General features: G+C 41.0%; 2 protein-coding genes across 3 annotated transcripts; both read left to right on the top strand.

Annotated features, from left to right (window-relative positions):
- The first annotated feature begins 443 nt into the window (after positions 1-443).
- mapk3 (mitogen-activated protein kinase 3) lies at positions 444-12459 on the top strand. Its single transcript, XM_085155940.1, has 9 exons — positions 444-844; positions 2043-2225; positions 4408-4597; positions 5991-6107; positions 6220-6334; positions 6420-6551; positions 8384-8493; positions 8966-9101; positions 10733-12459. The coding sequence occupies exons 1-8, from the start codon at positions 633-635 to the stop codon at positions 9092-9094; spliced, it is 1188 nt and encodes a 395-aa protein (XP_085012066.1). The 5' UTR covers positions 444-632; the 3' UTR covers positions 9095-9101; positions 10733-12459.
- Positions 12460-12467: 8 nt separating this feature from the next.
- On the top strand, positions 12468-25901 carry gdpd3a (glycerophosphodiester phosphodiesterase domain containing 3a). Of its 2 annotated transcripts, XM_085155945.1 has the most exons (11): positions 12468-15152; positions 16267-16374; positions 16915-16957; positions 17171-17306; positions 18840-18885; positions 19736-19854; positions 20214-20303; positions 20533-20666; positions 21254-21313; positions 21531-21582; positions 23854-25901. In XM_085155945.1, the coding sequence occupies exons 1-11, from the start codon at positions 15137-15139 to the stop codon at positions 23980-23982; spliced, it is 933 nt and encodes a 310-aa protein (XP_085012071.1). In that variant the 5' UTR covers positions 12468-15136; the 3' UTR covers positions 23983-25901. The 2 variants fall into 2 exon arrangements, with proteins under 2 accessions (XP_085012071.1, XP_085012070.1); XM_085155944.1 differs by having other exon boundaries at positions 12468-16374.
- Positions 25902-25967: the final 66 nt, after the last annotated feature.

Here is a 25967-nt window from a genome sequence, read left to right as displayed (position 1 = left end):
GGTAGTATTATTGCTGTTGTAATGTATAAATAATAATGTGATGCCTTATGTAATAAACCTGACATACAATAAAGTCTGTGTACATGTAAACAAAAAAGCCTCTCCTGTGACATTATCCTGCCACGGCGTGTTCAAACCACCATTTAAAACTATTTTTATTGTTCTAAAATATTTAATATACAAAAACAAACAAGCCAAAGTTCAAATTCATTAGAAACTATTTAATTTTTTTTCCATAATAGCCAGCATGCAACATATTTCGGCACGCCCACTCGCGGCTGCTGCAAGTTTAATTCTTGTATGGCCGCTTGTTTTGCCTCACTACAGCAGCGGAGTAGGCGGTGCCTGTCGTTTGAAGCCAAATGATAAGGCTGCCGCCCAACGGAACCATCCTTTTAGTCAAATCTAACGCAACTCTTGCACGCGCATTTACGCTGACTGCTGAGACCAAATCCCCGCTCGCGCACGAAATCCATTTACGCTCTAGTAGTAGAGAGGGCCCAGTTGCTGCGCCCCGTCAGTCACACAGTCCGCACGATTAAAGCCTCAGACGGCCGTTAAAGAGCAGCTGAAAGCGGCGGCGGGGCCTAGTGACACTCCCTGACAGTCTCGGAGCGGTTTGGAGAGGAAGAATGGCGGATACGAGCAGCACTGCGGCGGTCGCGGCCGAAGCCTCCGACAGCGCTGCTGTCGCTGCTGCTGCTGCGCCTGTTGCGTCCGATGCACCGCCCGTAGCTCCGGTGCCCAGGACTCCAGCCGAGTCCGTGAAAGGACAGATTTTTGACGTGGGCCCCCGCTATACGAACCTGTCGTATATCGGGGAGGGTGCTTACGGAATGGTGTGGTGAGTAGTAGCGCTTGTCATCTCTTGTCGGGCTACCGTAGCGCGAAGCGAACGCGCTAGCTAACATAATGTGTTTATTAGCAAACACTGTGAGCCAGCTCGCTTTAGCGGCTGTATTCTACAAGCGGGGTCGAGTTAATGTGTGTTCAGTCACGATGATTGGCACTTAAGACACTGTTGAACCTCTTGAGCAGTCTAGCTTTACGGTGACTCGGGTTAGCCGAACAGCCACAGGCGTGGCTATGAGCTTTACAGGAAACAAGGTTTGGGGAGTGTTTGCGCAGGACGTAGTTTGCTACTGCAATCAGATCTTCTTCTGCAGGCGGCGTTTGACCGCAGAGGAAAGTTGGTTATCGCTGTAGCCACGTCCGGAACCAGCCTCCAAATCGCTCCGATCTCTGTTTTAATTCTGACAGAGCTGCTGCGGAGGATGCGAGTGACATTTGTGAGCCTTGCCGAGGCCTTTCCCTCGTGTTATCGACGTATGAGAGCTGCACCTTTTCGTGTGGACGTGTCCAACCATGTTAGATGCGTTTGATTATCGGTGTCATGTCGCTGCGTTCACAGCTCGGCCTCATGACCAATCAGATGGCACAGCAGCGAGATGGATGTTGGGCCCACACATCCCACCTCAGCAGGGCGCACACACCGTGCGGCTCTCTGCCAGCTCTGATAGCATAGTGCTATATTGTTTGTGCCATCGTGGTCACGTGACTTTGCTGCTGCTGCTTTCCCTGTTTGTAAACATTGACAGCAATAACTGTTTGGCACACTGACAGCGATCCAAGTGGTCTTGGAGTGTCTGTTAAGGATGCGAAAGCTCCAAAACATACATATATCCTCACAATATTTCAGTGTGTTGTGCAACCCGAGAATGATCTTTCACTTAGTGTTCCTGATAAAGATGAGTGTCCTCTTTTAATGCAAAACTCACCACAAGAAAGAAACCATCCTCACCTTTTTTTCCAGCCCTGCCTGCTCCTCATGCATCCTACATCTCCATCGTGCTGACACTGCGCCCACACTCCGGCCTACAGCTACAGTGCTTCTCAACATATTACAGCCAAAAAAAAAGCCCCATTACTTGTTGTTAGTAGTGACAGTTTGAAGCACCCTTATGGAGCTCAGTGTCCGCCCAGTTTGTGATACCGTATCTATGCAGTGTGTAATCTGACCCCTGTCCTGTGCCTCTTTCCAGCTCTGCTCTGGACAACTTGACAAACCAGCGCGTAGCCATCAAGAAAATCAGCCCATTCGAGCACCAGACGTACTGCCAGCGCACGCTGAGGGAAATCAAGATCCTGCTGCGTTTCCACCATGAGAACATCATCGGCATCAACGACATCATCAGGGCACAACAGCTCGACAACATGAGGGATGTGTATCCTGCTTTTTCCATACGTGTTAATTTATGGTTAAAAAAAATCAAGCAGGCAGTCACGCTGAGATTGAGATGTTACTAAAGGAGAGACAAGAACATGGTTACATTAAAACTGTCTCAAGAGTCCATAAACTCTAAACGGAGTTTAAGACCTGAAGCAAGTTCTGCGAGGTTGTTGTTGTTTCAGGGAATATGTGAGATCAAATTTTTACTGTGAAGGAAGTGAGCCATCTTTAAGATGCTGGGAACAATGACTAATATGAAATTTGCGAGTTTATTATGCAAACGCACTGTAGCACACTATTCTTTACTGGATTTAGCCAATGAAGAAGTTATGCAGCATCATGATGGTACAGATGCTGAAGTCAACTGCAGGTTTGTGTGTTTAAAAAGACAAAGTAGGGCTGTTTGATTACAGATGTTTTTGGGGGGTGGGGTTAAAGTACAGGTTTAGCCCTCACCTGTAACATTTGTGACTCTCGCAGAACTTCAACCACCTCTGGTTTTTCTCTCTAAGCTTGTGGCTCGGATGAGTCAGCTGTGACTGCACAGTTTTTAAAATTGTGTGGCTTGTGGTGAATTTAGACCAGACGAGCAAACACGAATTATTAATCCAGCTTTTACTTGCTCTGTGTGTGCATAGAGTTAAAGTCAGTAGGATGGGTTAAGAAAGGAAACCTGGAAACATTAATCCTGTGGCTGGTAGAGATCAAGCAAATCTATAATATCAGATTTGCTTCACAGAGCGAAACATTTTCATCAAATGGCCTCGAGAGTCAGTCATTTGACCACTTTACTCAAACGGCTTGAGCTGCTGAATCATTGCTAAGATCTCTGTTATTCAGCCACATTGGGCAGTAGCGAACATCCTCGGAACTCGACACTGACTGAGAACAGTTGCATTGTCTTCTGAAAAACAGAAAGGAAATGCATGAGTCGCATTTTTTGTGTATCCTGTTGTTTTATCTGCTTGGTTTGCTTTACTTAGTCACGTAGTGTTTATATGAACTCGTGAAAACTTGACTATAATCAAATCTGTCCGCTGATGGCATCATCATTTAGTTACTACTTTCTGTGTGCAGCTCAGCTGGTTAGTGCCCTGTGCACTGGGGGCCTCTTAACCCTTTAACAAGTGTCATTCAGCCTAAGTGGACTTATTTTGGACTCAGGAACCATTTAAATGTTCTCTAAAATGGTTGTGTAGTCACAGTAATGTTAAGCACTTATCGTAAAAATCTAGTTTGAACTATTTTTCTGTCTGTGTTCAGATAGCAAATGATTTGTGTCACAATGATGCAGCGAACATTGCCCTAAAACTCGTCTTCTCTTCTTTCCAAAACAATTTTGTCTTTATCACAAACTGTAACAGAGTTGTGATCATTTAGGAGCGTTTTTTAAATCAACCAGGACTGTGCGCATATCTACCTGTCAGACTTTCCTCTATAGACCTACTGGCTGTATATAAAAGAATGGCACCATGACTTCCATCTATTGTTCACATGTGGCCATAAAGTCTCGAGTTGATCCTTTGTTGGTAAGGAGAAACCAAGGGATGCTAACAACCTGCCAGCCACAGTGTAGCCCTGCCTTAAAGCACATCCCTGCTTTTGGGAACTATAATTTATAAAATGAGCATCACATTGCATTAAATAAGACTCAAAACTGAGACAGAGTAAGGCTAAGACTAATAAGGATTGGTTTGATTCATTTATGTCAAAGTTATCTGATTTGTGGGGGAAAAACATGACAGGAAGTCCAACTAGTGTTAGTCATCAAAGTTATCCTCTGAAAAGCATAAATGTTTGTATAAACTTTCTGCTTGACCTGTTAATACTTGCTGATCTGGATCTAGAACAGTTGAATGATTAAAATATATATTTATGCAGTGCTGCAAAAGGATACCGAAGTATAATGGATATTCTAAATTTGGTAAAGCCACCTGTAGGCTCTTTTGGGCTATGTACACTCCTGCTAGAGTCTGTAGTCATTTAGGTTTTCTGTTGTTTGATTTGCACAACAAAATGACTCCCCTGACCTGAAAGGTTTACGAAAAAGGCTTCAGCCGATTTTCACTGGATTTGAACCATATTTAGCTGCAGAAAGCATCCACAAAGTGTTTCTATCCTCCAGCATCAGTAGATACTAGCTGTTGTTGTCCTCCTTGACCCGTGCATCCTTCTAGCTACATTGTGCAGACCCTGATGGAGACCGACCTGTACAAGCTACTGAAGAGCCAAAGGCTAAGCAACGACCACGTCTGCTACTTCCTCTACCAGATCCTGCGAGGCCTCAAGTACATTCACTCCGCCAACGTGCTGCACCGGGATCTCAAGCCCTCCAACCTGCTCATCAACACCACCTGTGACCTCAAGGTTAGCTCACATGTGCATGCCGCAATCACCATTTAAAACAACAACAATTTTTTTTTATTCTTGTTGTGGGATAGTGGATTTTACATACTTGATACAGCATATGAAGGCTCTGAGTGTAAATCTGGTCATTTGACATTTATGTGCTGCAAAGTCAGTGTTATGTGGCATTTAGGCCATTTATTTCCATGTAATTAAACATAAAAGTAGCATTGTGGGCAACAGCGGTTACATCAGCCAGCTCTCAAGAAGATTAGAAAAAACTTCGAAGGAATGTTTGAAGGCTCTGCCAGGAAAACCAGGTTGCTACTGTTTTAATGATACAGACTTTGGGCCTTTTAATGTATGCTGTATTTAGAGCTTAATTGACGGCTGTGTCGCTTCCCAGCTGCAGTGTGGTTTTGGTCCATCCTGGCCTCGGCTTCGGACCACATCCGGGTGTTTTATTTTGAAAACTGACCAGATGCCTAAGGCCATTCTTCCTGTCCTGCTCAATCGGCTCTGTGCTGTGTGATGCGGCACTTATCAGAAATAGACCGGGCACATATTTTTAGCTAAGCAGAGAACATCTACCAGGAAGCTTCTGAAACGCACCGCAGCACATCTGATGAGAATAACAAGTGTTCACCTCAGGTGGCTTCAGTCAAATTTTGCACTTTCAATGAATGTTAGTGTGAAATGACTAGGCTCTCTAGCTCATGCTTCTTATTTTATGACAGAAAATCATCTTAAAAACACCTCGTGGTGTCTAAAGTAAGTGAGGATGCAACCACACAGTGTAAACAGTGTTTCTGCGAGTGTATTGGGAATTACAGATAAATGATAGGAATATCTTATCTTTTAAGGAATCATAAAGATTTTGTAAGAAAGTGCATAAAAAGTGATGAAAAATAATTTAAAAAATCAGTAAAACTTGAATACAAGGCAAACAAAATCTCATCTGCAATCTTTTTTGTTGTTGTTGTTGTTATTTTGAGCCATTTGTTTCAATGTTGCACAGCCTTAGAGTAGTCTGGGTGAACTATGAACCTTCAGCCATCAATCCCTGGATTAGTTGGATCATGTGGGAGGAGTAAGGAACAAAGGCAGCTCGTGTTGCTGTGGTTTTCTGAAGCCTTCCCTTCCAGAGGAATAAATGCATCTAAATGAATGTTCCTGCAGCTATATACTGGATCTGTTTCCCAACAATGTTACTTACTGTACGTTTCCATATAACAAGACCAAAAACCATTTAAAATAACTGTGTTGCATGCAAATTAAACAGGGAAGAAAACTACATCTAAATCTAAAATAACTTTCTGAACATGCTTCACTACTTTCAGACACTCTGGAGTTTTATTCTGGGCCAGCTGGCAGACTGCTGTTTTTGACCTCTGACCCTCTGTGTTGTTGTCAGATCTGTGACTTTGGCCTGGCGCGGATAGCCGACCCAGAGCACGACCACACTGGTTTTTTGACTGAGTATGTGGCTACTCGTTGGTACAGGGCTCCAGAAATCATGCTCAACTCCAAGGTAAGACTGTGGGTAACTGATGAGGGTTTTTTTTCTTTTTAATTTATTTAGTTTTTGATAAATAAAAGATAAAAAATCACAGTTTGGCTAAGTGCGTGTGTTTGTGTCTCAGGGCTACTCAAAGTCCATTGACATCTGGTCGGTGGGCTGCATCCTGGCTGAGATGTTGTCCAACAAACCCATCTTCCCTGGGAAACACTACTTGGACCAACTCAACCACATACTGGGTGAGACATACTTCTCTCTTATTTCCACATTAGAGATCAGTGATGTTAATGAGCAGCCGTCTTGAGTCTCCTTGTGTTTTTACAGGCATTCTTGGCTCTCCATCTCAAGAAGATCTGAACTGCATCATTAACTTGAAGGCGAGGAACTACTTGCAGTCCCTGCCTGAAAAACCCAAGATCCCGTGGGAAAAGCTGTTCTATAAGGCAGACCCTAAAGGTACTGTGGCATGGTTTATTTGCAGTCCTGGAATACTAGCAAAGGAGTAGACATTTATATACTTAAGCATTGCTAAAGATGCAGTGTTTCACTGACTTTATCAAGACATTACCCAACAGAAATGTGCGTGAAAGCGTACTTTGTTTATGACACTAAGTCATGCTCGATTAGGCCCATGTGAGAATATAACAGGTAATTTCCCCATGATTTCACAGCTGCTGAGTTTTCTTCTCTGGATATAGTTTTGATTATCAAATGAGATAAGTTTCCCCACAGTTTTTACTGATCTAGAAAAAATCTTGAACTAGTAATCAGTTGTTTTTTATGCCGCCTCAGGCAGCTTCCTCACCTAACTGTGTTTTCATTAGTGCGAGTGCATCTAGGGCAGACTATCTCCTGAGCCCTGTACTTCAAATCAAGTTCAGCATAGCCAGGTTTTCTTTCTATTATCTGATTAACTTATGTCTGCTACTAGGTCATGCCTAATTTATGATCTTGCAACTGTTTTGTTTGCGTATGGATTTCGAGAGAGAGAGAGAGGGGTTTGCACCCACCATAAATGTGCTCCAACATCCCAGCTGCACGTAGCTGGTCGGGGAAGACCTATGTGTTAGTTGAATGCTGATTGTTTGACAAGAGGGTTGTCGAGGCATGGGATAAGCGTAGAGAAATCATCAAAAATCATAAAATGCAGCATGGAAAGCACAGTGCAGTGGACAAATTTCATTGTTTGTAACACTCAGTTTCACTTCAGTTTTTTGTGGGTTAGAACTTCTCTCTTCCCCTTGGCTGGCTGTTGTACCAGCAGCACCAGTAAGAATAACCCACAGGCCTGTTCTACCACATATTTTGTACGCTGCCTCCACTGACAGCAGATGTTCTCTACAGGTAGATGGGCAGCCCACGCACTATCAGCGAACTGCCAACTTGCTGCCGCCACTGAACTAAAATTTCAGTTTCAACCAACATGCGTATCCAAGTTAACCCCGGAGTTTTCCATGCGCCTTCAGATGAAGGGGGTGGTGCTGAAAGCATTGGACCAATCGCAAACATGGTGTTTGTGCGCACCGGCCGAATTTTACAAACAGAGATAAAACTGTTCCATCGGAAAAGAGGTTGAAGACGCGACAAATGAATTAATGTTTAAAATAAGGTTTTGTTTGTTATTATCGTTTCAGCTGCACATTCTGTCACGTTTAAGTGTCCGAAAACAAGGCAGACTCCAACGTGATTGATGTGGATTATTTGCAATCTTGGTGTATACAAATACAAACAGGTCTTTTGTTTTAGGATCCTATATTAATGCTCATAAAACACTAAAATAGGTGATTGTTTGCAGCCAGTCAGGAGAAAGTTGCCTCTAAGGTACACACTATTAGGGCACAGGGGTGTGACCTTACTTCAACAGATGTCTATGTAAATGAGATCAGCTGTAAATCAGGTTTGCTGTGAGCAACAGAGATTTCCTGTTAGTGAGCAATTAAACAGCAGCATCAGGAAATGATTCGCATGATAAAAACCTGCACCAAAGCCTTTAAAAAAGCTGTGATATATTGGATAGAGAAATTGCCATATTATTATAATGCATTTGTCTCAACTAAAATTTAAAAAATGGCTCATATTGTGTGTTTGTGTGTTCTGAGTGAGTGGCAGGATTTAAGAAACTGTAGGAAACTGAAACGCATCAAACTTCTGGAAATATTTTAAAAAGCTTTCACGTGATGTTTGCTCGGGTCATCAGTTATCGGGTGAAAATTAAAGAAAAGCTGTAGGTTATATTTTTGCATAACCTGGCGAGTGAACTAACTAAGCTCCTCATGACTTTAATGCAGCTCTCGATCTGCTGGGCCGCATGTTGACCTTTAACCCCATCAAGCGCATCACCGTCGAGGAGGCCCTGGCTCACCCTTACCTGGAGCAGTACTACGATCCTTCAGATGAGGTAAAATACAATCTTTGTTATGTGCAAAATGCACAAAGTGTTAAATTTGTGTGGTAAAGAGTTTTACACAACATACAAGCTACATAAGGAAGCTGGGTTTAGCCATTTTTCTACTGTAAGCTAAGATTTGATTTGATTTGATTTGCAGCTATATTGTACTGTGCTGTGAAGCCTCTTAGCAGTGTTTGGATTAAGTATTCAGTTTCTTCTCAGGTTGTGTAACTACAAGAGATTCAGTGCAGTAAACACATGTTCATTGTACTGTAGACTTTATTTTACCTGTGAGATTACTGCTTCTTTGTGTAAGTGTAATAATCGTGGTTATGGTGTGTGGTGTCGCAACAGTGTGAAACTCATGCAAGCCACCACCACACTGCGCTTCTCACTTTGTGCAAATGCAGTGCAGCGTTTTCACGAAATGACTTGTAACATTCTGCTGCTGTCTGTGCGTGCGTGTGTGTGAAACGTGCAGCCAGTAGCAGAGGAGCCCTTCACTTTCACCATGGAACTGGACGACCTTCCCAAAGAGAGGCTGAAGGAGCTGATCTTTGAGGAAACAGCCCGTTTCCAGGACAACTACCAGCCGCCGGTTCGCTCCTGAGACACAGGTACACAAGAAAGGCTGCTTTCTTTGCACCCAAACTCAAAGCAGCAACACAAGGTTATAAACATAAAAGTATATTATGGAAGAAGACACACACTTTTCCCCACATGTTTAGCTAGATTTAGTACTTTTTCATCACACCTCTACATTAAGTTCTTTTGGAAATCTTTCTTCCTCACCTCATTGGACTACACAGCTACAGCTTGAGCTAGTCTTTCTAGTTTGATGTCTTTTCTGCATTATTTGAGGCTAAAATCAGTGGGGGTTTTGGTATTGCTTGAGCTAATCTCGCACCATCTTAGTGATGATTACAAACATGCCTTGCATTGAGAAATCCTTTCAGATCAGGCTGAGATAAGCCAAAGAAAATCAGGAAAGTAAGATTTTTCAGATCTAGTCAAAAAGCTGTAAGAGCTCTGGATAGATTTAGTTGTGGTGTGCATCCACTAGATGTCAGTGGAGCCAAGTGCTGCTCATGCAGACACTTAGACAAGCCACAGCCTGGAGTGCAAACTTGTTACAGATCTAAAAAAAAACTACAGTAAACATACAGAGTGTTCTCATCGATGACTTTAATAACATCTGTTATATTGGAATAAAATCTTTTTCATGACATGTTAATCTGAGTGATACGTTTCACTAAAAAATATATTATCCAAGCAATTTGCATGGTTTATATATAGATGTAGAAAGCAATTGTGAAAGTCAGAAAACTACACTCACTGGCCACTTCTTTAGGTATGCCTTTCTAGTACCACGTTGTACTGCCCTCTTCCTTGAAAATCTGTCTTAATTCTCATGAAATGGATTCAACAAGGTGCTGAAAACACCTCGGGATTTTGGTATACATTGACAGGACCTCACAAAGTAGTTGCTGATTTGTCGGCTGCACATCCATGATGTGAATCTCCCGTTTGATGATGATTTAACTTCGAGTACAGTTTGAGGTTTTTGACATTGTGCGTTACTGCACCACCACAAGCCTCAACCATAATATGAGGCAAGAAGGATCTGTGCTTTCATGTAGTTTACCTTAAATTCTTACCCTACCAAATGTCACGGCTGACCTAAAAACTGTTGTTGTTGTTTGTTTTTTTTAAGCCTCAGGTTCCTCTTCTTACCAGGAAATTAAAGCAACGCTCTTCTGCATATCTGTCTTGTAAGGCGTGGTTACTTACTTGAGTTACTGTTGCCTTCCAATCAATTTGAAGCAGTCTGGCTATTCTCCTCCGACGTCAATAAGGAATATTCACCCAGAAAACTGCCGCTCATTAGACATTTTCTCTCTTTCAGACCATTCTCTGTAAACTTTAGAGATCGTTTTGTGGGAAAATCCCAGTAGCTCAGCCCTTACCTGCTGTCATGTGATTTGATGGGTAGATATTTGTGTTAATAAGCAGATGAACAGATGTACCTAACAACAAAGTGGCCGGTGAGTGCAAGTGTCCACTGAAAAACGTCTTTCCTTGATTTAAAATATTTAATAAAGTAGACAATTTTATTCTACATATTAGGTCACATTTGGTTTCAGCTGCACTACATCCTGACATGCAATTGGTGGTCAAATGTTACTTGGCAGGATTTTAATAATAGGATTAAATGACGTCTTCTGTTTCTTTTTCTTTTTTTCTTTAGTCCTGAGGAGTGACAAAGAAGCGCAGAGGCTCGGAACAACTTGCTAAAAATAAAAGAAAAACGCATCATCAAGAAACCAACAAAAAGATAAAACCAAGAAATACAAGCATTAAATTGCTAATCTTTCCATTTCTACTGCAAAGAGAGAGCTAAGTTTAAATTTGATTTCTGTGCTTGGGTGGGATGGTAGGGTCTGTCGTACTGTTTTAGTTCTTTTTTTCATCATCTCTCGTTTTTCTTTCTTTCTCCATTTTTATGCCTCATCTACAGCAACACGCTGTCCCTTTCCACTCCTCATCAAACCTTTTCTTTCATGTCGCTAACCTGTCTGAGCTTCTCCTGTTTCTCCTCTTTGTGTAGCCTCCTCTCATGTATACACACATACTACTGTATTAACCAACACCATAACTTTCTTGTCATGATCCATGTAAATTACGACCTTGTAAAACTGAGGGCTAAAAGAACGGGGTATGTTAAATCGGGTGTGTATGTACATACAAAAAAAAACTTGTTTTCTTTTCCTTTTCTTTTTTTTAATTGTGCTTGTTGCAGTTTTTGTTTGTACAACATTGTTTAAGAGTTTTGTTTTGTTTTTTCTGAACACTTGATTTTGAAACAAACTGATGTTTTTACTGGCATGTTGGCAGGATTTCCTTTGTTATCGGTCTTTTTCTTATAAAAGTGTATGATGTTCATATGAATGCATGCATTCCTGAAAACTTACCAAAGTGGCCGAGACATGCAAGGGACTTGGCTGGCGAGCAACATGGGAATAATAAAAGAGCAGGCAGACTTTTCCCTCCTTCTTATATGTGGACAGTCGGTTGTATCCAGGAGGCCGTGCATGACTTGGGCTAAAAGCATAAAAATAGTTTCTCTTAGTATGTGTTTGTGCAGTCATAGCGTTCATACTAACGCCCATGGTGCTTTGTGCTGGGTCAAAAACGCCCAAATTATCGCCACTCTAGGAGAACTGCACGTAAACCATCAGCCTAACTGAGTTGAAACGTTTTCCTTTATTAAATGTAAAACGCTGGGGTCGCTGAACCCGCTCTCAATCTTATTTTCTGTAACCAGAAAATAAGATTGGTGAACACGCATCCTAGAAAATGGGGTCTGGTTTTGTTTGACCCAGGGTGCCTGTCATTGAGGCCTAACTGAGAGCGAAGACTCAAATCTAGCCACCCGTTAATACAGAGTGGGATCTCCTCACCTTAAGCCACTGGGGAGACGAGAGCAAGCTCATTAAAATTCTTACTAGTAAACTAGTAAAACCTGCTTTTGGTTAATGTGAGAGCTGATTGCACGTGGCAATGACTATCTCGTTTTTGGGTTTCTGTTTTTTACGACTCCTGTTGAAACCAATTAATCATAAGTAAAATGGTCAAACCTGGGTATGTCGGCTCAGCGCACAGCCAAGCACCCATCATCGCTCTATGGTTGTGCTGTATATATTATATTTCCAGTTACTCCTTACTGGGTTGTTTTTTTGTGTGTGTTTTTTGGGGGGGCCTGTGTGTAATTTTCCCAGCTTCCTTTTCTGGTTTCTCCAGAGTGTTTTCCTTTAGCTGTGTCCTTGCATCTGTTTGGTGTCTGCTCCCTCCTGTCTTTGCTCTGGATGTGACTGTATTAACCGTTGTTTGGTAGATCACATACCTGAGAACAGTATAGGATGTCCCTTCCCCTCCAGAAACAGACCAACCCATGCACTGGGTCATCCCTCTCATGCAGAGCAGTGATGCTAACAGATGCACCTGCGCCTCGTGTTTTTTCCAGGGTTTTTTTGGTTTTTTTGCAGCAAACATCAGATTTGTGTCGCTCTCTGAAGCCATAGCTAGCACTCTGGGATCAGTGTGTGGCTTTTTGGTGCATGTGGTAATGCTCATTCTGGTTGTTCAGCCACCCGACTCTCACCGCGCTTTTCTCAAAGGGCTGCCACTCCTTGCTTTATTTTTTCTTTTTTTCTTTGGAAAAGTACCCGCCTCTTTTCTGCTTACCCACAGCTGAATTGGTGAACACTGCGCGCCACCGCTGCCGCTTTCTGCCTCCCTCCTCTGGTAACCATGTGTCCGTCTCACCCACATCATGGACGAGGGAGAAACTCGCTCCAATCACGCGACTCAATCAGCACGTCTGCACTTTGTCTCTCCAGCCTTGCCCCCGTTTTGTTTTTCCTTCCCCGCCCTGTCTAGCATCCTGCTTGTTGAGCTTTAAGTTTAAAGTGTTGCGTGTTTTCAGACTCATGGATGGTCTGTGGTGATTCGTCTATGTACAAGTGTTTGTGTATCTGCTCATCAGTAACGTAAAGCCAAGACTCCTCTCATCGTGTGCGTGTGTGAGAGATGGAACTTGTTTCTTTGCCGCCTGGGCCGTCTTCCTGCAGTTACCTGTAGTTTCAGATCTTTGAGATGACGGTCATGCAGATGTTTTGTTTCATATGTACATTTGGGCTGCCCCTCTTATTTTATTTTATTTTTTGTTGTTGTTGCTTTGTTTTTCTTTTTTTGTGGTTCAGCCATCAAATCAAACATCTCACTGGTTAATCATGAGAACAACCCAAGAGGACCATGTTTTGCTATCCTCCTGACACACACAGACACTCCCCCTCACTCTCTATTTTAGGGGGTGTATCTGTGTGTTTATGAAAAGTTGCACTTAAACACACCATCTACATTCACACAAATTTAAAGGCCCATCTGTCACAGGGCCTGTTTCCAGATATTGATTTTAAATGGGTCGTCTTATTATTGCTATTGTTGTTATATTGGTGAGATATTGTTTGGGGTAGTTTTTTGTTTTGTTTTTTTTAACATAAAAGGGAGTTATAGTTGGGTGTTGTTTGTTTTGTTTAGGGTTTTTTTTTTCTTTTGTTTTTTGTTTTTTAATTAGTATGTTTTTAATTTGTATTTTTCTTATTTCTTTTATGGGCGTGATTATTATTGACAGTGTTTTCAGTGAGCAAACTTGGTTTGGTTTGTTTGGTTTTTTTTTCCCTTACAAGATCTTATAAGGAATTATTTTAAAAGAACATATAAGTAGACTGTCGAAGAGATATGAGTTATTGAGGGTTATAGTCTGTATATTCTATGGGTATTATGAATTAAACGATTAACAAAAACACATTATATACATACAATTGAATAAAATTTCCTGATACTGTTGAAATTGTGATGTGGTCTTGTTTTCTCTTTGTTTTTTATTTTTTATTAGCTAATAAAAACCTCAAAAGATACTTTATATTCAAAGGTCAATATTATTTAGTTTTATAGGTTTAATATTGGAATTCATCGCCAATATTGTAACCTTTGAGGCAGCACTTGACAACAGTGCAAGGCAAGAAGAGATGTCTGGTGTAATCAGAGGATGGTTGTCAGTCCCCAAAGGTTTGAGGATTAAGTGGGAAGAAAGTGATGTAACAAAAGTCACAGAGTAAGAATGCAAAATGACAGCAACAAAAAGAGGTCAAACTACAGGGTGGGGGAAAGGTTACCAATGTCCAGTAATGGTTTATAAATAGTGGTCTGTATTTTGCAAGGGAAGTGTGTGTGTGTGTGTGTGTGTGTGTGTGTGTGTGTGTGTAATGTGAAAATTATGGGTTCTAGCACAGAACCTTGTGGAACTCCATAATCAAGACTTCTCTTGTGCCATTTCTTGTGGATTTTTATGTGATGAATCCAAGTACACTGCTAATCAGAGTATAGCATCATGTCAATAGAACCTGTGGGAGATTGATCTGGACATTTAAGTAGCAGAGAGGGTTGTTAATTGGTTTCAGCTGCTTTGGTGTTAATGACATTATCAGCAGGTGCAGCAGAGGGGCAACAATGAGACACCCTCTTAAATAGGCACTGTTTTACAGGTAGAGGCCACTGACATTTTTCCCGCATCTGTTCTGCTTGTTGTTGTTTTTCACTAATTTTGTTTTTTCATTTGACTTGGATCACTACAGGTAGCATGAGGCGATACCTGGACCCTACCATGGCATGGGATGGTGATTGCATATCGAAACGTACTATTGCTAGAAGGTTTGCTGTGTCTCCTAGCACAGTCTCAAGAGAACGGAGGAGATCCCAGGACACAGACAGTTACTCTAGGAGCTGGACAGGGCTGTAGAAGCCCTTAACCAATCAGGAGTGAATAAAATTTTGGCAAAATGGACTAGCCTGCCACATCATTTTTTTTTTCACTTTGATTTTGGGAGTATCTTTGAATGGAGCTCTGTGTTTTCATTTCCATGAAATGATGTAGTGACCTTTATTCCTAGCATATTTCCCAGTCGATATCAACATATTTTTTCCATTGAGATCTGATGTGTTGTCAAAGTGTTCCTTTAATTTTTTTGAGCAGTGTAAAAGGAGCTGTAACACTGATCTGTCTTTGAGCTTTCACATCCTCCTTCATATCATGTCTCAGCATGACTGTAAGTTTAATATGCACACATGTATGTCTCTATATATCTCTACCACGTGTGACAGCAGGAAAACAGAAAAGTGGCCAACAGTGGGGTGTGATCTGTCTTCTGTGTGATTTGCACGTCAAAACGAGACACCTGTAAATGTAGGAAAATGCTGGAAGCTCTGATTTGCCCTGCAGTGAATGGATTTCTCTGTTCTCGTGAAAACCAGGCTTGTTGTAACACATCACTGCAGGCTCGGCCCGTCACACAATTGTTTGTCACATTCCAGCTTTGCCATTCAAGTTGAACAATATGCTGCTGCTTATCCTGCTGACTTTGGACTGTACGTGGCATGTTGTGGTGAGCACTGCTTGCAGATAGATGGTTTTCATATTTCTAGCCTGGTCAAAGCAAAGTTTACCTACTCTACATTCCACATCCCCTTTGTCAAATACAAGATAAGAAACTTGCCACGCTGCCTGCGATGCATTTGTTTCCTAAGTTATCAGCTTGTGTTTAAGCCCAGCAGCACATTACATCTGGAAAAAGCAATAGATGGCTAATTGCACTCATCTGGCAGGTAATTTGTAGTCATGCCATTTTAGGATATTCTGTATTATATTAGCAATACTCCAGCAGTGTAGCAGAATAAAAGTAATCCTTAGAAAGGTGTTGCAAGACTTGCACAGGTATGACATAAACCTGAACAAAAGCATAAAAACAGCATTACCATTGGAAGGGGAGAGGCCAGAGCGAGAGCCCTGTGGGTTTGTGAGCTGGTGCTTCATTAACTGACTTTTACAGCTCTGAGGGTTCAGCTGTACCTGCTAAGAGTAAGACTGAAATTCAGGGGTGGGACTTTTTTCTCTGTCATACCAGTCTGTCTGGATTTTTCTTATCTTCCCACAACAAGCTGCTGGTTCTTCAGAAAAGCTTTTGGGTCTGGCCACTTGTGATTGGAAGGAGAAATCGAGTTGTTATTTTGAGATTGTCTTGCTGAGCAAGTTTTTTCTTTTTTTTTTTCTTTTGCTGGTGCTTCTGGTCAACCTGAACTGAGATCTTGCAGAGACTCTCTCAGGGACTCGCTGGATGTGCATGCAGGAAAGGATGATCAGCTTTTTATATTTTTTCCTCCCAGTGTTGGGAGGATACACCCTCACCTCGGTTTACCTGCTAAAGAACCCACAGATTCTCCACAGGAAGAAACACCCTGCTTTCTACTGCAAAAAGATCGCACACAGAGGAGGTAAAGATCATGATGTGTGGGTGTGGTCACCGGACTGGGCATGCAGTCTCTGTGCCCTGAGGTCCGGGTTTTAATCTGCCTCAAGTCCATCTGTAAAGCAGCTGCATGTCAGTCAGCATCCAATTTAACTAGAGAGAAGCCCAAAACACTGATGCTGTTAAATGTTATAGAATGCTTTTGCTTCACTTTCCAACATTTTAAATGCTAATTTCTTTCAGCAGTTGCACATTTTAGTCCTGTGGGTTAAAGATTTATGTATGAAACTTTCCCATGGGGTGCCCCTGATTTTTATTACTGCTTTAAAGATGAAGTCTTTGAACAAAAGGCCTGTTTTTTTTATATATATATCTAAATCTTATTTTACTGTGCAGACTTTTTTCTGTTCTACCACGAAGCTCAAGCTGAAAACTTAATGTGCAATTCTAACTGATGATGTGATTTGCTGTAATGTTTAGTAGGACCAGTTTAGCAGCTCTCTATCTGAGACATTTTGAGTACTTCAAATTTTCTGACTACTGGCATAATTTCTATGAATTTTAGGATCTGGAGAGAGGATAGAGAGCACCATGGAGGCATTCACACAGTAAGTACCACACTGCCCTGTTTGAAGTGCTGTGAAAGAAGAATGCATCAATTTTTACATGATGGCAGAGTTTTTAGACACCACCCCCCCCCCCCCCCGACCCTCCCCATTCCCAAAAAAGGTGTATTGCTAAAAATGTGAAAGTGACGCACACACCCCTGACAAACGGTGCAGTCATCATTTTACTTATTCGTATCTTTTCTCTGTTGTCAGTGCGGCGGAGCAGGGCACTGAGATGCTGGAGATGGACTGTCATTTGACACATGATGGCTTTGTGGTGGTATCACATGATGAGAATTTACTGAGGCAGGCTGGCCATGATGTCACAATCTCCTCGCTCAATCTGCAGGTAAGAAGCCGGAACCTGCTGGACTGGGGCAAAGGTCACAAGGCCGTACTTAGACAAGAAGTGGTCATCTTTCAGAGACACCTGCTCTGTTTCTGTTTCATAGATGAGCTTTGTTACATTTAATTTTACACATGAGACTATGTGAGTTTTATCTTGAGCACTACGTCTCAAATATACAATTTTTTGTGGCACAGATTCAACAAGGTGCTGGACTCAGGGATTTTAGTTCATGTTGACATGATGACATGAGACAGTTACTGCAGATTTGTTGCCTGTATATAAATGAATCTCCTGTTCCACCACATCCCAAATGTGCTCAATTGGATTGGGATCTAGCGAGGCCATTTGAGTACAGGGAACTCAGTTTTTGTTTTCTAGATGTTTGAGCTTTGTGACATGGTGTGCCATCCTGCTGGAATCAGTTATGAAAAGATAGGTACACAGTTCATAAAGGGATGGACATGTCAGCAACAATACACGGGTAAGATATTTTCTTGGCCCCGAAGTGTGCTAAGAAAATATCTGACACTTGTACAAGACAGGATCATGTTATCTACACCATAATTCTGATCCTAACATTCAAATGGCACAGAAAAACATCAAGATTCACACCAGACAACATTTTTTTTCAGTCTTCTATTGTCCAATTTTATTGAACTTGTGCAATATTAGTCTGTTTCCTTTTCTTAGCTAACGGAAGTGGTACTTGATGTGGTCTTCTAATGCTAAAGACCACCTGCTTCAAGTTTTGACATGTTTAGATATGCTGTTCTTCATAATTTGGTTGTTACACGGGGATATTTCACTTATTGTTGCCTCATCTTGAAGCAGCTATGCTATTCTCCTCTGATTTCTGACATTAACAAGGTACTTTTACCTACTTAAATCCCCCCACCCTGATGCTCAGTGAACTTCAACAGGACATCTTGGCCATGTCTGCATACCTAAATGTAATTGCTGCCATGTGATTGGCCGATTAGATATTTGCATTTATGAGAAGCTGAACAAGTGTGAGTGTATAATACTCTAGAGATAACTGCAGAATAACTGCTTAAAAGTCAGTTTTCACTTCCAAACAATCTGGTAGTTCCTTAAGCTCACATGAGACTACCAGATTTGGTTGTAATGCTACTGTGAGCTACGGGGCTTTACGTGGCAGTTTACATGTTATTACATGTTTTTCCATCCAGATTTAACAGCACGCATATTTACCGTAGCAACATTACTTACAGAGCTGCATGGAGGCATCTTTTAATTCTTTTAAATTCACCATAATCTTCAAAAAGGGCATGCTGCTTGCATTGCTCTTGAGGTTTCCTCGGAAACAAAGCTGTAATTTCTCAGTAAGAGTTTGTTCAAGCATCAGATTACCATCAAGTGAATGTTTGCATCCGGCTTTGTTGCACGTACCAACTCAGCTGGGACAACAATACTAAGAATATCTGATGGCGTACACAAATTCTTTTCACCTTAATCACATCATAGTAAATTCGCCTTATATCTCTCTGTTCAACTCTGTTTTTAAACTTTTAGGATTTGCCTTTGTATAAGGAGAGACTGGAGGTAACATTTTATGAAGGTGAGTTCCTCCTGTTATATCTAATTGTTCATTTTTAATAAAAAGACATTTGAAGAAGATGCATCTATAACAATAATCATCATCATAATCATAAATCAAACACTGTATGTTGAAAAATGTATAGACAAAACAATCAAACAACTACTGTTTAAAAGTGACTGAATAAAAAAAAATGAGCTTCCCCAATTTCCTCCAGCAGGACATCAGTATTAATCCTCTTATCGAAGATATTTCTAATGTTTCTGAAAGAGTTGGGTAGTGATATTGAATTCATATCCAAGAGAGGGGAGCAAAATTAGAGGAAATTGATGTCTGGGGCTCTGAGGAGTGACCTTAAAGCCTGAATCATTAAATAATTGCCAGACTATGAAACTTCTAATTAAAAATAAAATGAATAAATATTACTTTGTATCATATGTGCTACATCCAGCAATTTTCTTGCAATTTATTGCTTAATTCACTGTAAAAGTTATTGCCATAAGGAGAAATACAATTGTGTATATCTGCAAAGAAATCATAGCTCACACTGTATTTGTTAATTACATAGCCAAATCATAAGCTATCAGTTAGAAACAGCAGGAGGCCAACAATGAAACCTTGTGGAACACTGTTTCTTAGCATTATTATAACTGACTGCACAGATTATCAGAACACGTGTAGACATAGATGAAACTAATATAAAAGCAAACCTGAAACGCAGGCACTATATTAAAACAGTGATAAAAGCAGCAGATCCCAGATGAGTAAAGCAGTGTGGTGCACCACAGTCAACTGCCATAACAAGTTAATTTCATTCTGATATGCTCATGCATCTAATGTGACTTTACTTTTCACCCCTCCTTTTCTTTAGGCCGTTACAGCACTGGCAAGGACAGGAAGTTTGCTCTGCTGGAGGATGTGTTCAAGAAGTTCCCTGAGATGCCGATCAGCATTGAGATCAAAGAGAACAACCACGAGCTCATTAAAAGGGTACACGTTAATCGCCCCAAAAAACCAACACCAAACTTCTACCACAATTTCCCGATGTATGAAAAAGCTTCAGCTTTTCAGGATTGAATCAGGCCTCTTTTGAGGTGGATACATTGTCTAAATTCCAGTCAAGGTGGACAAATTATGAGTGATTTTCTAACTACAAGGCTAGGGAGCTTTTCCTGTGCAATTCTAAATATGTTGTCCAACTTATAAACAGTGTCCACAGTTTACTGCCCAAGTCTAGCACAGCAGCCTCTGTGATATCTGTGTCTGCAGCACCACTTACACTCTTACACCTTCATGTCATCATGTCCTGAATGCTAATATTTGTTTCCCACTTGATTTTATGTTTTTAGGTGTCTGATCTGGTTAAACGCTACAACAGGGAGGGGATCACTGTGTGGGCTTCCACAGACTCCACGATCATGAAGCAATGCTGGAAAATGGTACATTAACCAGCTGGAGGAGATGAGTTACCTGTATAGCATTAACACACTTTACTCATTATAACATTTTAATTGCATGCAGGAAATGCATGAAATGAAGTTATATGATGGCGTTACAGGGTTTCCTTAGCTTTTCAGTATGGTTTTCAGCATGATTCATAAACACCGCCTCTGTACCAGTGTTGTCACCCAGCATGTCTGCGTCTCTCTGTTCTCTCCTTCCACGTAGAACGGCTCCATGCCGTACAGTTTCACTATGAGCCGAGGCCTGCTGCTTCTGCTTCTCTTCTACACGGGGCTGCTGCCCTTTGTGCCAATAGGAGAGAGTTTGCTGCAGTTCTACCTAATGCGCATCTTCAACAGGTGTGACTGCAGGGAGTGTGTTCAGTGCATTCTGAGTAAACTGTGTCCATTCATGTGCATGCATGTCATTTCACATGAAGGGTCTTTTTTCTGTTAAGACTGTGACGCTTCATGTTCTTGCTATCTATGCTCACTGTGTCTGGACTGCCTAACTGAGCCCATTAACATTTTTCCTGGTTCAAAATGAGAATTTGAATGATGATGGTGAATAACAGCTAAGCATGACTGGTTTAAGTATGGTACAGGCTCTGGGTCTGTGTTTCCTTATTTGGGGAAAAAACCCAGCAATTTTCCTTTCTGTTTTAAATTCTGACCATTTACTTTGGGGGGGGGGGGGGGGGGGGGGTTGTAGTTGTGAATGTTTATGTTTTGCTTGTTCAGCTGTGGTTCATACATTTCTGTTAAACACAGTCAGATTTATGTTTTACTTTTATTTTTAAAACTCTCTGGGAGCACTGAAAGTTTCTCTGTGCAATTTAATCATGTGGTTGTAAGCCTTCTTCTGCGGCCTCTTGGTTTTTATTCTCTCAGATACTTTTATTTCATAAAAGTGTAACTGTGTCTTTCTCTGTCTCTGTGCGCTGAAGGACATTCATTCCCGATGAAGCTCTCCTGAGGAACAAGCTCGTTGTGTGTTTGATAGAAAAGTAAGAGAAGTATTAAAAAAGACTATGTTCCTTGTTCCTACATCTCACTTATTTATTGGTCTTGAAATCTAAATTATAAATGACAAAAATCGACAAAACATTCAGTCCTCACTACACTGAAAGATTGTTTACACTGCTAGCTTAAATATGGCATTTTAAGCACAGTGTGCAGTTTGTGTTTTATTTTAAATTTGCTTCTTTTATGCTGTCATTGCAGAATAACTATGAGGAAGAGTCTTTTTAGGCACCTCGCTGCCCGTGGAATTCAGGTATGAAACCACATTTCTAAGTGTTTACAGCGCTGTGCTTGAAAGAAGAGTTAAAGGAATGCAAAGAAAGCCAGAACTGTGGGATATAAACATATCAGAGTAAAAGAAAACACTAAATACTGAGAGGCAAATATGAAATCTATCACAAATGTTTGTTTACCTTATCAAAGGCTCTTTGTCTTATCAGAGTTTTGTTTGCTCATTCTCATTTAGATAGAAACAGTGCAGGGACCACAAGTGTGCTCAGAAACTTTCCTGGAACATTTTTGCTTCACTTTTACTTTGCTCTTGTGTCTTCCATGAAAAGAGGCACAGGGAATCCCCAAAATAGAATTCCTGTTAAAGTCAATGGATTTGATTTTTCTCCTACTAGTCACTGCATGGTCAGCTGCAGGATGCTATTCAAACTCAACAGGTTATGATCTAACACAGAAAGCACTTCAGCATGGCAAATAGTTGACCTCACACAACCACTATGAGTGTCCTGAATGCATCATCTCTATCCTGATGTGATGAGATCAACTCTGTTGTCAGGACATGACTCCACTCAATAGCTGGAGAAAGTAACACTCTTTAAGCTATGTGATATTTATATTTTGTCCTTGTTGTATTTCAACACTTTTAAATAATGCCAAAGTAGCAACCAGGAAATGTTCCTTTCTATATCATCTACATGTTGTTTTTTAGTGTTTTGGGGAGAATTTGTGGGCATGTTAAAATCCAAGTATTTTAATCAGTGATTCAGTAACATGTCCACACGATTTACAGGTTATCAGTCCACTGAATGTCCTAATCAGTCCTACTGATATTCCCACACTAGACTCTTTAGTAGGTAATTGGTGCCAACTACCAGGTTTGTGTCCTTTTGCCTTCAAAACTGCCTTAATTCTTCGTGGCACAGATTCAACAAGGTGCTGAAAACATTCTCCAGATTTTTGGTCCATATTGACGTGATGGCATCACACAGTTTACTGATGTGCAGCTGACAATTCTGTCATGTGAATCTCCTGTTCCACCACATCCCAAAGGTGCTCTGTTGGATTGAGATCTGGTAACCTTGGAGTCTATTTAAGTACAATGAACTCATTGTCATGTTAAAGAAACCAGTTTAAGATGAGTTGAGCTTTGTGACTTGGTGTATTATCCTGCTGGAAAGAACTAGTGAACCAAAGGATGGGTATGCTGGTCATAAAGGGATGGACATGGTCAGCAACAATACTTGGGTAGACTGTGGTGTTTATCTGGTGGTCAGTTGGTACTAAAATGCCTGAAGTGTGCCAAGAAAATATCCCCCTCACCATTACCGAACCGTTGATACAAGGCGGGCTCAATCCATGTTTTCATGATGTTTATACCAAATTCATCATCTAAATCTTGCAGAATTCAATATTCATAAGACCAGGCAATGTTTTTCAGTCTTCTGTTGTCAAATTTTGGTGAGTCTGTGGGAACTGTAGCTTCAGTTTCCTGGTTGTAGCTGACATGAATGGCACCCAGTGTGGTCCTCTGCTTCTGTAACCCATCTGCTTCAAGGTTCAACATTTTTTTTGTATTCACAAATGCTCCTCTGCATGCCTTGGTTGTAAGGAATGGTTGAGTTACAGTTACCTTCCTGTCAGCAAAGCAGCCTGGCCACTCTCCTCTGACCAGAGAACTACAGCTCACTGGGTATTTTCTTCCTTGGACCATCTTTTGTAAAGCCTGGAGATGGTTCTGTGGGAAAATCCCAGTAGATCAGCAGTTTATTCTTTTTTTTTTCCTTTTTTTTTTTTTAAAGACTCATACCAGCCGTTTGGCACCAACAGCCACTTTCAAAGTCATTTCAATCACATTTCTTCCCCACTCTGAAGCTCGGTTTGAACTTCTGCAGGTCATCTTGACCACGTCTACAGGCAGCCATTCGACTGGCTGATTAAATATTTGTGTCCACGAGCAACTGAACAGGTGTCCCTAACAAAATAGCCAGTGAGTCTAGGTGCTCACCTGTTAACCGGCTCGTTCGGCTAATAAGATTAGCTTTGCAACATGTTCCATGAAAATCTTTTTCCCTTGTTTTCTCTGTTTCCTAGTATACATATTATTCTAATCAAGATGAATGTGACACTTTTGTTGCCATTGCATTGATTATCAATATCATTTTGTAATAGTTATTTATCTACACTGTAGCCTGAACAACTGGCCCATGGTGCTTCAGATTTTCTGCTGCCATACAAGGAAAAACAAAACGGTGAAATGTCAGTTTTTAACTGAAGATAACTGTTGCAATTACAGGTGCATTTATTTGTTTGCAACACAGAAGAAGACATAGAGGCGGCATTAGAAGTAGGAGCCACTGGAGTGATGAGTGACTATCCAACTCTTCTGTCCGGCTACTTCTGCAAAAACAGAAGTCAGGACTGAATCCAAGCACACCATCACATGATGGCAAAGATGACACTGATAAAAACGGCTAATGCAACATTTGTTGAAGAATCTTTGGTCTGCATAATAATCGCCATGCAGTGGGAACACAACTATCATTAATCTCTTCGGTGCTGACCTTTAATCGCTGCTGACAGAATGACTTGTTTGTCGTGGGATCGTCTCTACAGCCTCCACCCACAAACAAACCACGGCATTGATCTGCAGCACATCTAACGAGTGAATCTTTAACTAGCTGGACTGTATATTTGATTAAATGTGACTTTATTTTGAATGTCTCTAATGTTACTTTCTGCCACTTTTAAGATAGGGCTTGAGAAATAAATGATTATGAATAAATCACTTGCATTTTGGCTTTTATATTCTTTTGGGCCATTAGAAGATTACAAGGTAATTACTGGCAGTACAAACATGAATACAGTACAGTGTGTTACGGAGCAATCTAGGCAGCATAGTGCGAATCTCTTTGACCGATTTTCTTGACCTAAAAGCGACTGTAGAGAGTGTACATGTGCTGTAAACCTCACCTGTGTCCTTGTTTTCCCAAGCAACTATGGTCAAAGTCCAGCCACCCGGCCGTGATAATAATCAACCAGTTTGTTGGTGAAACAAAGAGGGTATTTTTCTGTGTAGCAAAGTAGCAATAAAATAAGATGTCTTAGTAGTATTGAGACACTTGAGACAATTTCCCATATTTTGACTGGTTCGGGAGGACATGCAATTCAACTCAGTTTTATTTATGTAGCATCAAATCACAACGTTGCCTCAAGGAACTTTACATGCAAGGTAGAGACCCTTCAACAATACAGAGAAAGCCACAACAATCAAACAACCCAATATGAGCAAGCACTTGGTGAGAGTGGGAAGGAAAAACTTTTAACAGGAAAAAACCTCAAAACAGAACCAGACTCAAGGAGGGGCAGTCATCCTGGTTGGAAGTGATGGTAGGGAGACGGGACTAAAACACTGTGCACTTTTCTAAACTCTGGTTTTAACCCAGTGCGAAGGGTAGGCCTTTTATTATAGTGAGAAGAAGCTTAGCCAGTTTAACGCCATAATCATCAGGGAAAGCTACAAGTCAACAAGTTGCACACTTTGCAGATTTTGTAAACTGTGAGAAAGAAAAAGAAGTTCCAGTATATTCTGAATAATATGGTGTGAAGTGACACAATATATGTGTTATAATTAAATAAAATTTCTGAACATTTCAGATGTGGCAAAAGAAAGCTATGCAAATCTATGGATAGATTCAAACTGAAGGCCCCAAAATGCAGAAATCACAGTGAAAGTACATAAAGACTTTTCATATGCATGACTATAAGAACAAACTTCAGTTTCCTTTTATCTTTACTGTATTTGCTTAGCAAGACAGTTTGAAATATTGTTTAATTAGCCTGTATGTGCCTAGTTTATTGTTTGTTTGTTTTTATTTTTAAGTCATCATTGCTGACATGTCCCACTTTCTCCCACACAAATACCACATATGCCCTACATTTAGTTTGTTGGGATCTGCTCACCCTAGGCCTAGGTCATTGATCAACATTTAATGGTACATGTTGCTGTACCACAAAGCAACGAAACTATTATTATAACCAAAGAATTATAACCAAACTTTTCAAAACTAAACCAGAGATCAGTGTAATGGACCGCCTGCCTGTGTGTCATAAAAATACACACACACACACAAGAAAGGCAAAGGACATGCAAAGGAGCAGTCAAGAAACCACAACAAATAAAACCCTTCCCTCAGGCTCATATTCCAAGAATTCCTGGAAACTGTCACAGTAGCAGGTTAGCATGTTGTTCTTTCTCTTATTGGTCTGATCTCTACAGAAGCACTATGCTTGTTTTTGAAATTATTTTTAATCCCAGTTCAACAGGCCGGAGATGATAACACACTTTCAGCATTTATGAAACGCTACCAAACAGCAATCAAACCGATAGCCATAAAAGGCCCCGGTAAG

This window comes from Neolamprologus multifasciatus, chromosome 4, assembly GCF_963576455.1.
Source record: "Neolamprologus multifasciatus chromosome 4, fNeoMul1.2, whole genome shotgun sequence".
Lineage (NCBI taxonomy): Eukaryota > Metazoa > Chordata > Actinopteri > Cichliformes > Cichlidae > Neolamprologus > Neolamprologus multifasciatus.
Note: the sequence above shows the minus strand (reverse complement) of the source record. Positions and strands in the feature narration are given on the sequence as shown.

What these genes read in the sequence shown, in the direction of transcription:
- mapk3 (XM_085155940.1), top strand. Translation starts at nt 633, where the DNA reads ATGGCGGATACGAGCAGCACTGCGGCGGTCGCGGCCGAAGCCTCCGAC. An exon ending in GGTGCTTACGGAATGGTGTG is followed by an intron (nt 845 to 2,042) that starts GTGAGTAGTAGC and finishes GCCTCTTTCCAG; the next exon opens with CTCTGCTCTGGACAACTTGA. An exon ending in CCAACTCAACCACATACTGG is followed by an intron (nt 6,335 to 6,419) that starts GTGAGACATACT and finishes GTGTTTTTACAG; the next exon opens with GCATTCTTGGCTCTCCATCT.
- gdpd3a (XM_085155944.1), top strand. Translation starts at nt 16,218, where the DNA reads ATGTGCATGCAGGAAAGGATGATCAGCTTTTTATATTTTTTCCTCCCA. An exon ending in AAAGATCGCACACAGAGGAG is followed by an intron (nt 16,375 to 16,914) that starts GTAAAGATCATG and finishes TATGAATTTTAG; the next exon opens with GATCTGGAGAGAGGATAGAG. An exon ending in ACCATGGAGGCATTCACACA is followed by an intron (nt 16,958 to 17,170) that starts GTAAGTACCACA and finishes CTCTGTTGTCAG; the next exon opens with TGCGGCGGAGCAGGGCACTG.